The following is a 14,611-nucleotide window of genomic DNA, read 5'->3' on the forward strand; positions in this document are numbered from 1 at the left end:
AATAACAAACCATTTCTGAATGTTAGGTTGAATATCACACAGCGTTTGGTTACATGTCTGGCTTTTGCTACACTTTTTGTGCAAAAATGATCAATGATGTTCTCCATAACAAGGTGTCATCACTCATGCTACACAGTGGATACATTTAGGAAATGGGTTTTAGTCATCCAAGTCCCCATTGTGTGGATAATGGTTTGCTGTTTAACAGAGTAGGCCTAAAAAAAGATGTGATAATTTAGCCATTTGAAATTTGTCCAAGTATAGAAAGTTTAAAATGCTGTCTGCCTGACATTTTGTGCAGGATATGCATTTTCGTTAGGTGTGGAATATAAGCCAGACCTATAACGAGGAGCCATAAAATTCTCGTCAACAGCAACTGAAAAGAAACACAACAAAAGAGAGACTGAAGCAGCCATCTGGGAGGGATAAACAAACAAGGTTCTAGTGTCTTATTTTTTCTACACTCTACTAATCGGAATGGAAAACAGTGCCACCTGTTGGCTTCAAAAATAAAAAATAGAAAAAAATCTAAAGGGACAGTTCGTGTGTGTGTGTATATATATATTTGGTCATCATGTACTTAATTAATTGAACTATAAAGTTGTTTATATCGTAATTTTTACGAGTTTTATAGTTTGTTGACATTACATCTTCATGATAATGAAGTTGTAAAATTTGCTATAACTTCACACAGAAAAAGTTAGTAAGTGCTTTTATCACAATATAATCACATTTACACACATCGTTTAGATTTTGTGGCTATACTTTTAATACGTGTAATGTTTTTGGATTGGTCCCATTCATTTCCATTGTAAATGCCCGTATACACATAAAAGAAAAAAAATGTTTAAGGGAGGGACAAGTCAAAATAAATTTCTGTGGTAATCAATATTATGCCACAAACACTGTCAATTGAGCTAAACTTGTATTGAACACAGAATATTCCTTTAATGGATAAGTAAACTTCTGTCAATGTTTTGGCTAAAAATGAGCACAAATAAACGATGACAGAAGTTTCATCTTAGGGAGAATTGTCCCCTTAATCTACACAATTGGTTGACAGAATAAAAAAAAAAAAACGAGCACCTTTTAACATTTTTTATGACTTATTTACAATACTCATGGACCACTGCATGGGTTTTAGGAGCTGTTCTGAATACTGGACCCATTGTAGTCAGTGAGATGGGATGCTACCAATGCTCAATCTCTGCCAAAGCGCTCTACAGAAAATGTGCATTCTTGGAAATATCAATCAACATGACACCAAGTATTGACACTTCCATTTCTCCAAAGTGAAATAGTGTAAGATTTTGTTTATTAAGATGCTGATGTGCCCTTGTAGATAATATTACCCATTAGTTGCAATTTCATTTATCAAGGCTGTACTTTCACCCCACAATATTTAACATAATAAATAGTAGATCTCATAAAAGAGCAATTAAAAGGCAAATTCTAAGATCTGCTTCACACATTAAAAGAAACAAGAAAACATTGTTGGAGACTAGGTTTTATTTTTAACATGTTTGTGTTCTTCTTAATGTCTCATTACTTCAAACTCAGAGAAGACAAAAAACTATTTTGGGTGGCTAACAAAGCTAATATAGTTTATGGATGCACGTGTTTAAATGCTGTGCATATGTACAAAGAAAATAATTTCACTCCAGTTCCCTGTGTATGGACAGGACACTTTGAATTTTATAAACCTGTTCTTCACTCAACAGAGCAAATGGGGAAAAAAAAGTTTTCCCCCTGTGATGAGGCACGCAATGTGTTGAGGCATACACAGAGAGAGAGAGATAGATAAACAGAAACTAAAAAAAACAGAGCAAAATTACCAAACAAAAAGTGATAAATAGTCAGTCACCCCCAAAACTGGTTATAAAACAAGTATACGCAAGCAATAATTGTACATTATCAACAGGATGAAAAGAAAATGATTCACACTTCCCCACTTGAAATCACTCAAAAGAATTAAGTCCTTGTTTTTTATCTCTATGTTCTTTATGCATTTATAGAAAATGCTATTTACAAAAACATACTTGTGACACGTCAAAGATTTAATGACAAACTTGAGCTACTTATCTGTGATTTATGCATTACCCTTTCATTTGAATGTTAGGGAAAAAAAAGAAAAGAAAAACGTTATATCTACAAAAGACAAATTCCAAATCTCAATTACTTGTGTAAGTTGCAATGGTCAATGAGCATGTTTGCTGTAATCAGTTCAAACTAAAGAACCTGCCGTGTTGATTTCTTCAAATGTTTGAATATGCATTACTACTGCACACGTACACAGCAAAGTAAACGGAACTTGTAGTGTTGATTTAGTATTGTCGGTGTAAAAGCAGGGTCGCCATGGCAACAGATACAGTTAAACAGCACTTAGGTCCCTCCATTTTGGGATCTCACATTGAGCAGAGAGGAGTTCAGGCTCATCTGAGATTGGTTTAAATTTAATCCACTTTCACCACACTGTATATCTTTGTGACAAACCAAAAGCAGGTGAAGAATCCAATTGTACCTGGAAGCAAAATATATAGAAAAGATACAGATTAAACACAATTAAAATTCAACACATCATTACACAATATTATCTCAAGTGCAATATTATCAGCCTCCTTGCATCCAAAATGATTCAGTATGGAGACATTTTCTTGCGTGCTTCGCTCAGGCCTCTATAATGGTTACCCAGTGTGACAGGGCGGAGGGTGGAGCCGGGTGGTGATTCTGCACACCTGGTCCCTTATCAGGCTAATTAAGCCTCCAAGAGGTATAAAGGCCGACTGCGGATGGTGGCGCTGCGACAGAGATCGTAAACAGGCAGCTGACCGTTATGTTTGTCTTTTAAGTTTTTCATTAAAATATTATTTATATTGTCAAGCCGGTCCTTGCCTCCTCCTTTCCCTTAATCTCATTTACACTGGTGCCGTAGACCCAGAAATTATTTTATTTTCTAAGACATTCAGGCATTTTTCTCATTTTCCAAGACTGGAAAACCGCATTGCAAAATTAGAAGTTTTCCAATACGTGTGGGAACCCTAGTTCTTATTTGATTACTGATGGTTTACTTGTGTAAAATAATTACTTTAGAACTTGAAACAACTTTAACGTAACAAATTAGTATTTGTTTTTGCTGTGGTATAGAAATTTATATTAAGAATCAGGAAATTTCATTGGTATTTGTACCAACTTCTGAAATTTGTGGTATCACATTGTGACAGTCTTAAGGCCCCGATATACTTTAAACGAAATCGAAGATCAAACGGGTATGATGTCATTTAAAACAAAATCTGGCCTAAAAGTAGGGGTTTTTGCAATTGTTTCGGTGGTTCGTCTGGGCAAACCTTTAGAAAAAAATTATTACCCGCTGCTAAACACCTTCTTACTGCCATTGGTCCACGTCATCAGTAGGTGTGACTAGTGTTGTCAAAAATACCGGAACTCTGGTACCAAGTCGGCGCTCAAACAAAAAAACATTTACGATACCAGAATTTGTGAAGGTACCGGAGTACCGAGTCTACCCGGTTCCCAATCAGAGTCGGGTACTTTCGAACGCTCACAACAAGCAAAAGATGACGACACGCAAAGTAGCTGCTGCTGCGGAGTCTCAACTTAATCTTGTCGAAAAGAAAAGTGGAAAAAAACAGGATTGGAAATTCTTTGTATTTGAGGCTGATGAAAAGGGAAACATCATAGATCAGCAAAAAGCTATTTGTAAACGGTGCTTTCACAATTTTCTGACGAAAGCAGGAAACATATCAAACTTAATAAAGCACCTGAAAGACAGACACCCGGATTTATTCAAGCAAATAAAGCAGGTGAGTTTAAAAGCATATTATAATTTGCATTAGGGCTGGAATGTTTAGTCGACATTATCGACAAAGACGCAAATAAAAAATTGTCGAGAACATTTTCCGTTGTCTAATAGTCGTTTGATCTCAATTAACGTAACATGAAATCACATTAAACTGTAATGAAGCGTGCAACTGTAACATAATTTAAATCAATAATTATATAATTCGATCTAAATACAGTTTTTCAGGTGCCAGACAGGAGTAAGCCTGTCAAAATAAAAAATTATGCCACAGATAAGCTCTAAAAGCCACCAGCTACATACACAAATTATTATCTTTTTACTTTAACCTTTTGGCTCTCTACACCTACATAAAATAATAAGACAAGAGAAAGAGGTTTCAAGTTCATTTTCAAATTATATTTTTAAAAAAATTCTTTTTTTTTTTAAATCAACCTATTACATTTTACCTTTTTACACCTTGACTCAAACACTTGTAGAAAGGGGAAACAAAACAAAAAAACTAAATAAATATAAAGAGATATGGCAGAGGATCCACTCCAATCCCGCATTGAAATTGGCAGATTCAAGAGTCCAGATCTCATTGAACAACCATAGCAAAAAAGAAATAAAGGGAAAAATACAACAATGTTAAAATGTCAACTAATGTTCCCTCTAGTAGAATAAAAAATAAATAAAAAAAGGAAATTCATATACTCACGCAACTATTGATGAGGTGCATGAATGTATGTGTTGGCGGAAGTGGCGCTGGTGTTTGTGTGTGGGGGTGTATGTGAAGCAAGCCATACAGCCGAATCGCTACTCTTGATAACTCGGGGAAACAGCATGTAAAGATTACCAGGGAAATGAAGATATCTGGGCTGAAATCCATTCAGCTCTTGTGTTCACCCACGCTCTGCACTGGAATTCAAAACTTGAGCACAATTCCTCGGAATACTCCTGAAATCGCTCCAGCCCTAACCACAGCGTGCGCTCAGCTGATGAGACGGCGTCTTTCTTCACTCAGGTATTCGCTTTGCACTCTCTCCTTCTTACTTCCCAACACCCTTCATTTGAGGACTTCACCTTATATATATATATATATATACACACACACACACACACACACACACACACACACACACACACACACACACACCCCATTACCTCACATCCGTCAATTACGTTCAGATTTTATCTGAGGGGCGGCAACAACAAACAGCCTCTTCTATGAGTTGCGCGAATGTCCCGATCTAAGGGGGAGAGATTGAAACTGCACCCAGCTGAGAGAGACTCTGCCTCGGGGACGCTCATCCCTCGAGCCGACGCTTAATGCATCTAGATTAGAACGCGATTGCTCGAAACCTATTTAATCATAATACTGTGCATTTCTTATGAGTAGTAGTATGTTTTGTTTAATGCCATGTCAGCAATCAAAGCTATTTTCATGGCAAGAATTAAATTACAAAAATACAGATATCATGTAAATACAATAAAAACAAAACAAATATAGATAGCAAGTCATATTATACAATATTTTTTTTAAGATTAGCATATGACAAAAAATCCAAAACCTTTTCAGGCACAATCTCATTAAATAAGTCTTTTAACGAGGTAACTTCATAAAAGAGCATTCTACTTGCGTTAAGACCAGGACAATCTAGTAAAATATGTTTGACAGATAAGGGAATATTACAGAACACACATAGGGTTGGGTCTTCACCTTTAAGCAAAAAAGCATGGGTCAGATTTGTGTGACCTATACGGCATCTGGTGTAGAACACTTGATCAAATCTAGTTTTAAGATTGATAAAAAGTCTGTTTGAAATTTCCGGATGAATTACATACAACTTATTGTTCTTGCACAAATTCCACTCTTCTTGCCACTTAATTAAAATGTATCGGTTAATAATCGGTCTGGTATCTGAGGGAGGGATTTGACATTCGTTAACTTCCTGATTAAGAGCTTCCTTAGCAGCTGCATCAGCTTGTTCATTTCCTGAAAGACCAACATGTCCTGGAACCCAGCAAAAAATAAAGCTGAAGAACTGATTTAGTAGATAATCCACTTTGGTTAAGATGCAGTCCACTAGAGGATGATCAATTTTTAAAGTGTCCATTGCTTGAAGGCAGGATTTAGATTCAGTGAAATTTGTAAAAACAATTTGCAGAGAATTTTCAATGTGCTCCAGAGCTAAAAGTAAAGCACGTGCCTCAGCAGAGAAAATTGAGCACTGTTTTGGAATACGAATTCCATAGCGATGATTTCCAGTCACCATTGCTGCCGTTACACTGTTTTCCATCTTCGAGCCATCTGTGAATATAGGTACATGGTAGGGGAATTGGTTTCTTATATCCAAATATTGCTGTCTATATACATTTGGATGGGTCACCCCTTTCTTCTGATGAGTCAAGTCCAAATTGATATTAGGCTTCTTTAATTTCCAGGGAGATATAGAATTGAATTGTATTTGGTTTAAAATGCTCAAATTTATATTCAAGTTCTCCAAATGAGGTTTAATACGGATACCAAAGGATCTGATACTTTTAGGTTTGCTCTCATACAAAGGAGAAAATTGTGGGTTGAAGATTGAAGAATAAGCGGGGTTGGTTTTATTTGCCTTTATTTTGATAGCATATTGAAGTGAGAGCTTCAATCATCTGTTTTGAAGTGAAGGTTCATTGGCTTCGATGTACAAGCTTTGCATCGGCGAAGTTCTAAATGCTCCCAAGGCGAGTCGTAAGCCCTGATGATGTACTGAGTCCAACATCTGCTTATATGATTCTCTGGCAGAGTCATAAATTATGCTTCCATAGTCCAGCCAGGAACGAATTAGTGTTCTATAGAGTCTCAAAAGAACCATGTAATCTGCTCCCCATTTTGTTTTTGCCAGTACTTTCATTATATTCATAGCTTTAAGACACCTGTTTTTTAGTGCTTTCAAATGGGGAATGAAAGTCATTTTGTTGTCAAAAAGAAGTCCTAAGAACTTAATTTCTTTAACGACACTAATCAGTTCTCTATTAATGAAGAGTTCTGGGTCAAGATGAAGGGATCGTTGGATACAGAAGTGGGTACTGTTAAGAAGGGAAGTGAGGACCCAAACGCGATGTAAGAAACAAGTCTTTAATGAAGCTCAGTAAAAAGTCAACACAGGGTCTTCTCCTTGAGAGGAAAACAAATAAAAACAGTCCGCAGAGAGGACGATAACAAAAACAGAAAACAAACGCTCCCTTCGAGCGGTGGTGGTCCACGGGTAGTAGACCGGGTGAGTGGAGAAGCGATAACAGCCAGCGGGTCTCTCCCAAGGCAGCGGGTAGCTGTAGAGTGCCACTAGCTCAAGGCGTCGGGTAACTGGGCACAGAGATCGGAGAAGGTCCTTAGTGAAGAACAGTATAACAATGGTATACGCCAGCAGGACAGGACTCTGGACAGAGACAGACAGGGCAGTAGTTGCTTCTAAGGGGTAGTATAACTGAGTGGAGAATCCGACAGAGAATGTGGCGAGAGCGAGGAGAGAAATAGAGAGTTTAATCAGAGGAAAGAGGGAACAGGTGGGCAGAGGATTAACAAGGAACTCAGGGAAAATAAGAAACAGCTGGGAGCGGAGTAAAGGAGAGGGAAGTAACATAGAACGACCAACAGAGGGAGACAGAGTAGAGGGAAAGAACAGAAGTGAGACATAACATGACAAGACAGGACAAGACATGACAGGTACAGACTGTTTTTGATTTAGAGAATTTGAATCCATTTTCAACTGACCACTGATATATTTTGTGAATACATAACTGCAGTTGTCTTTCAATTGTACTCATGTTCTTCCCTCTATAGCAGATGCAGAGATCGTCCACATATAGGCTGCAGAATATATTAGATCCAATGATGCTCTCAATGCTGTTTATTTTAATACTGAAGAGAGTGACAGAAAGAATGCTTCCCTGAGGAACTCCAATTTCTTGTTTGTGAATATCCGACAAAGCGTTTCCTACTTGGACTTTAAAATATCTGCTAGCCAAAAAATTGGAAATAAAAATGGGTAATCGTCCTCTAAAACCCATGTGGTAAAGATCTTTCAAAATCCCATATCTCCATGTTGTATCATATGCTTTTTCCAAGTCAAAAAAGACGGCAATAACATGTTCTTTTCTAATGAAACCATCTCTAATATAAGTTTCCAGTAGGATTAACTGATCCAAGGTGCACTTTCCACGTCTAAAGCCACATTGATAGTCACTTATTTGTTTCTTCGACTCCAGAGTCCAAACGAGTCGATTATTTACCATTCTTTCCATCGTTTTACAGAGGCAACTGGTAAGAGCGATTGGTCGATAGTTATTTGGATCTGAATGGTCTTTTCCTGGTTTAGGTATAGGAATTACGGTTGCTTCTTTCCAGGAGGGTGGTATTTGTCCAGAAGACCAGACAGAGTTGAAATTATCTAAAAGAAGAGATAATATGCTTTGGGGTAAGTGCTTTAAGAATTGATAGTGAATTTGGTCTGGCCCTACAGCAGTGTCATGGGAACATTTTAAAGAGTGTATTAATTCATCCATCTTGAAGGGTTGATTATGTACTTCTTTGTTATCAGAACAGAAGTTCAATTTTTCCCTTTCCTGCTGTATTCGAATTGACTGGAACTCAGGGAGGCAGTTTTCTATGGACGAATTCTTTTCAAAAGATTCTGCTAATGTATTTGCTATATCCATTTCCTTTGTCTGGAGAATATCTAGTTTTTTAATATGTTGGATATTAAATCTATTTCCAATGCCCTTCATTTTGCGAATCATGTTCCAGATCCTCTTCATGGGAGTATAGCATGTTAAACTTGATACAAATTTTCTCCAGCTTTGCTTTTTGCTTCATTTAAAATTCTGCGAGCTTGAGCTCTACAAATTTTAAAGGATATAAAATTAGCCGTTGAAGGCTGTTTATTAAAAAGTCTTTCCGCCTTTTTCCGTGCCCCGATAGCTTTTTTACACTGCTCGTTAAACCAGGGGTTAGCTTTACAGTGCGATTTAGAGGATGTCTTTGGAATTGTTTCATTTGCAATATCAATTAACTGTTCAGTAAAAGTTTCTATAGAGTTCTGATTGTCTTGAGTTGCTGAAATAAATTTTTCATAACACATAATTTCGAAAGGCGGCCAATTTGCTTTTTAAAGTTGCCATCTTGAAGGTCTTTGCTGGACATCTGATTGAGGAAATGAGGTAATAAGTGGAAAGTGGTCACTCCCACATAAATCGTCCCAGACCCGCCATGTACAATCTAAAAAGATTTCAGCACTGCATATAGTCAAATCAATTGCAGAATACGTGCCATGACCTGGATGAAGGTAGGTTTTGGTTCCATCATTTAGTAAACACAAGTCATTATTATGTATAAAATCCTCCATTCTCTTTCCTTTAGCATCACATCGATCTTCTCCCCATAAAGGATTATGGCTATTAAAATCACCCATAAGTATAAATGGAGTCTGCAATTGTGCTACAAGTTTGTCCAATTCTTTCAATGTAATAACTTCGCTGGGAGGTATGTAGATAGAGCATAATGTAATGACTCTATGAAAGGTGATACGTACTGCTACTGCCTGTATTTGGGTATCCAGTACAATGTGACTTTGAATAATATCCTTTTTAACCAAAACGGCAGACCCACCAGAAGGTCTTTGTGCGTTTGGTCCATAAACATTAAACAGTCTAAAATTTTTAACAGTCAGGGGATCATTTGGAGATAAGTGAGTCTCTAGAATACAATAGGCAAGGGGGTTCAAAACAGAAGTTAAACGTTGCAGCTCTGCAAAATTAGCTTTTAAACCCCGACAACTCCACTGGACTAAAAGATCACTCATCTTCAAGTGGGAAGGATAGGTACAAGTCCTTTATTCTTACACTTAGGGGAGAGACTACGACTTCGACTAGTCATAGGTTCTGACATTTCGACATCTTTTGGGTTGTCATGTTTTGAAGTTCTGTTTTTATCTTGGTTTGGTAGTAGAGTTACTGAATTTTGAGATTTCTTTTTCTCTCTGGGTTCTCTTTGTTCCAGCTGGGTATCTTGAGTCGGATTAGTTTGGATACATACATTCTTGCTTTTTTGTGGCGATGAATTCTTATTACTACTAATAACTTGAGGTTTGTCTGTAGAAATCCAAGTCAGTTCCGTCTGAGTACTAATTTCTCGTATATTTGGTTTGACCACAGCAGAGTAGGATCTATTCAGCGTGAAGGCAGGGAGACTTACAACAAGTTTTCGGGCTTCAGGATAGCTCACCTTCTTTGTATGTTTAATTTTTTGTATTTCCTTCTCTTTAATCCAAGCAGGGCATTTCTTTGATGAGGCTGCATGGACACCAAGACAGTTTTTACATTTAGCGAAAATAGTACCGTTTGTTTCATGGTCATCCTTACCACAATTGTGGCAAACAGCCTTATTTTTGCATCCAGCAGATCCATGACCAAATTTCTGACATTTAAAACATCTCAATGGGTTTGGTATGTAGATATCTACAGTGACACTTAGGTATCCTATTTCAATTCTCTCTGGCGGGAGAGGTCTGTGAAAAGTCAGAATGTATGTTCCTGTTGGAATTATTTGTCCATCTTTTTTGATATTTATTCTTTTGACATCAATCACACCTAGATGATTCAGTTCTGAGGTTATGTCAGCTTCATCCATGTCTTGCAATTCTCTGGTGCGGATCACTCCTTTGCTATTATTCAGAGAAGGGTGACAGAATGCTCTCATAGTGACTCCAGCCAGTTTTGTTGCTCGTAATAAGTTCTCTGAGTTTGGGAAAGTTCTCTTTCCGAGCGCACTCCACCAAAATTTGTCCCGATCGCAGCTTTTTAATATCCTTGACTGTTCCTGCTATTCCTGTGATTCCTTTCTGAATAGCAAAAGGAGACAGTTTAGTGAGAGGGCTGTCAATTGATAGAGACTCAAGTAAAATAAATCTTTGCCAACTTCCTTCTTTTGAAGAAAAAAGGTTAGTGGTTAGTTCGACTTCCAAGTCTTGTTCCAGTATCCGTTTTTTGGTATTTTGTTTATTTGCCATGTTTAGAAAGAATAAATTCATCATCTCTGCTCCTCACCCACCTCGGAGTCCTACAAGGGGATGTACAGTGCCGCGGGAATCCACCGGATGCACACCAAGGATAGAGAAATGATATACTTGAGCATATAAATACAAGATTTATACTACTCAATTGACCCTACGCCAGTGCCTTCTGGAAGAGGTGAAAACTAAATAGTTGGTTGTAGTTCTGAACCAAGTCCAGGGCAAATCCTGACAAGCCGATTGATTGGAATGGGCCATTCCAACCTCTCGTCTGAATGAAGTAGGAGCCAAAGTGATGTGTTGGATATATGGCGGCCGCAGTAGGCCAAAATCCTCAAGCACCAGGATCTCTTCCTCCACTGACACGAGTCGCAACTCACGGCATACAAGTTGCCCCATTTGTCGCCTCTTACGATCAGCAAGGGGGTGCTAGGGACCTATTCTACCCTGGGTCCCCACGGGGTCATTTCTTATGAAGAAAATTGGCAATATGCAGCTTTATTAATATGAGAACACTTTGCACATTAGTTTGGAAATTGTTTTTTATTCATTGTATTGTATGCTTGTTCATTTAGTTTTTTTAATACTTGGTAAAAACTTAAAGTAAAAGTTGAAGCAAATCTTATATAAGTGTCTAAAAATACTTTAAGCGTACATTGTACTTTTGTTATAATTCAAAAATAATATATTTAACTTAAAGTGTTGCTCAATGGTATATTTTTGTTCTTAGTTCAGCTGTTAATTTGTTAACTCTGTTAATAAACGTGTTGTTCAGTAACCTGTTTTTGTGTTTTGCTTTGGTACCGAAAATGGTATTGAGTACAGTGAAATTTCACTGGTATTGGTACCGACTACTGAAAATGTTGTACTGTAACAACACTAGGTGTGACTTGATGCTCCACCTACCTTGAGGCCAACAGCTAATTTTGTTTACATTGCTCAGTCAGTCAAGATCAGTCAACATGAACACTCCGGCATGCAATGTTATTAGCGAGCTGGTGCAAACATACTTATATCTGTACGATCGTCCACTTAGAGATATTTTCCAAGACCATGTCATGCAATTAGTTTTGTTTTAATTAGTCTACAAAAGAAAACAAATCTACTCAAATACTCATGTGTCCATTCACTCAAGTGCCACCTGCAGCAAAAGCCATTCACACATCTGCTTAAAGTAAGATATGCCTCTTATTCTTTTGTCTTTATTCTGAACATTAACACTTTTATACATTTATCTTTGCAGTAATATCAGTGTCATCATAAATTACAACAACAGTGTGTAACCAGTGCTTATTAAAGCTGCATGTTACTGCATTAGCGTGTTTAATTCAAAATGTAAACAAGACAAATAAAACTTTTTCTACTGCATATATATTACTTCACATATTATCATCATCGAATGATTAAAAGAGATTATTTTACTGACCTCGTGAATTAATCTCATAGAAAAGGGCATAAGGAAATTTTAATGTCACATTGGTTAAGGTTTTACATGTAGCGTCCTCATATTTAAATTAACTTCTAAATGCCTCCCACAGCGTTCTGCTGGATGTCCGAATGTTTGCAAAACATTATACGGTTGCTTAGAACAACTTTTTTACCCCTGAATGAAGTACAAAGAAGAACTTCTCCATAAGTATATTGACTCTTTAGTTGAAACCGTCACCTTTGGCCTCTTCAGTGTTCACTTTGGGTTGAAAGGCATTATTCTTTGAACAGCTGCTCTGGAACTATATGTATTGTGAAATAAAGTACAACCCCACCAAAACATTTAGATTTACATGACATACATCATCTATGGGTTCTTGATTACACACCTTCTCTTCACTCAAAATCACTGATCTGTCATTTAATGCAACTGCAATAGATGAAGCATGTCTGTTTATTTTCAAGCCCAACAAATTGTTCACCCCATTTATGCATGGAGCGCCATCTTGCGAGGGGCAGCACGTGGCGGCGGAACCCCCCGGCCAACAACTTTGGGGGCGTTCTCATTTAGAATCCACCCCCGGCCAACCACTTCGGGGGGGGTGTTGAAGCCCAGGGCACCGAAAAAGCTAGAACCACTACTGACAAAGACAAAACACAGATCTCTCTAACCCTTTTAATGCTTAAATGCACACTGACCTGTGAAGAGGAAGAAGATGAGGGCCATAATCATGGTGTAGCCGAAGTAAAGGATAGTGCTGGCCAGTCCACTGATCTGCAGCTTAGAGAAGAAGTAATGGATGGCATAGACCAGGAAATATACTGCTGTAAATCCACTGGTCAGGAAGGAACGCCACTGCCAGTGATAGTCCTAAGACACACACCAAAAACAAATAAATAAAAAACAATTAACCAAAATGTGTCAAGTAGTTTGTTGGTCATTTGTGGAGATTACGCAGATAATTGTGCAAAAAACACAAACACACATTATGCAAACACAATGGTAAAAAAAGCGTATAAGAAAATAAAAGTACAATTAAATTGTGTATTCTCACCTCAGCACACAGGTGGAAGTAGCAGAGGAGAATTGTGGCCTCAGAGCAGGTGATAACCAAGATGATGAAGACCAGGAAGAGAAAGCCAAACATATAGTACATCTGATGAGACCTGCACCAGCATTTCAAAAGAAATAACAACATGTTAAAAGGGGTTTGGTAAAGGCCAGGAATTAAAGGCTAAATTGTAAATGAGATGATTTTCAAGGTTTTGTATTCTTGGAAATGTATTAAAACTAGAGAAGTGATTTAGACATCAGTACTTACCAGATGCTGTTGAGGATGAAGAAGAGCTGGATAAAGATGCAACCGAATGGCAGGATTCCACCCATGATAATGCCGGGAAGAGGTTTAGTGTAGAAAGACTGCTCTGGAATCTGTCTTGGGATCTGATTGGTCCGTACTGGATGTTCAATTCCCTGAAAATTACAGTTTAAAAAGAGCTCAATATTTATTGCTTCAGTAGATGAAGAGTACAGAAATATAATAGGGATAAAGGGTTTGATACTGATAGGGTGACGAGAAGTAATAAAAGTACAAAAATATTGAGAAGTTCTTGGTGAGAGATTTTGACAGTAAATAAAGCTTACGTTTTTCTTAAAGCCAAAGTATGCTCCAATAAAAGTGAGGGGGACGGAGATACAGAACCACAGAGCCAGGATGGCCACCAGAGTGCCAAAGGGCATGGCAGCTGATGACCCCTCACCCCACAAAATCAGATTCATTATGAAAAAATCGGCAAACACCACCCTGAAGAGCAAACAAATTAAAAACACATGAACAACAGGCCACAATTAATCAAGCTACATGCCAAAGAAAAAGACTAAAAGCACTCGAAGTCTTTAACCAATCTTCTAAATGATTAAGTTCTAAATTAAATGTGCTGCAAGCGATTTAGAAAAGGTATGCAAAAAAATGAAAGATATCACTGAAATAAGTTTCATGAGATATCTCACCAGTCTCTATGACAGCTCTAGATTTCGTTAACAGCCAACAAAAATGTGTCCACGGACAGCGGTCTCTGACGTGTTCTCAGTGTTGTCACTGCAGCGAATTGAGGCTTAATGCCATATTCGGATTTATAATTTGTCAGTTGAGGGCACTCTTTCGCTACTGTTGTGTTTGACAACTGTGGGAACAAGCTTTGTGTAGGTTTAAATGATATTGGTGCTGTGTTTTGGAAAGAGGGGGCATGGCTAAAACAACAGCTCAGTCTCGTGGAAGGTCGAACGGCTAAAATCGCTTACAGCACTATTAAGATGGCCTAAATCTGCCAT

General features: G+C 37.7%; 1 protein-coding gene across 1 annotated transcript in view; it reads right to left on the minus strand.

Annotated features, from left to right (window-relative positions):
• Nucleotides 1-1,291: 1,291 nt before the first annotated feature.
• Nucleotides 1,292-14,611, minus strand: part of tm9sf2 (transmembrane 9 superfamily member 2) — a 35,137-nt gene continuing 21,817 nt past the window's right edge. Inside the window, exons 13-17 of the mRNA XM_052127513.1 lie at nt 13,925-14,084; nt 13,602-13,753; nt 13,335-13,446; nt 12,979-13,150; nt 1,292-2,521 (exon numbers count right to left, since the gene is read on the minus strand). Coding sequence (XP_051983473.1) covers nt 2,454-2,521; nt 12,979-13,150; nt 13,335-13,446; nt 13,602-13,753; nt 13,925-14,084 — 664 coding nt within the window. The 3' untranslated portion in view covers nt 1,292-2,453. The remainder of the gene's footprint in view (nt 2,522-12,978; nt 13,151-13,334; nt 13,447-13,601; nt 13,754-13,924; nt 14,085-14,611) is intronic.

The sequence above is a fragment of the Xyrauchen texanus genome, chromosome 5 (genome assembly GCF_025860055.1).
Source record: "Xyrauchen texanus isolate HMW12.3.18 chromosome 5, RBS_HiC_50CHRs, whole genome shotgun sequence".
NCBI lineage: Eukaryota > Metazoa > Chordata > Actinopteri > Cypriniformes > Catostomidae > Xyrauchen > Xyrauchen texanus.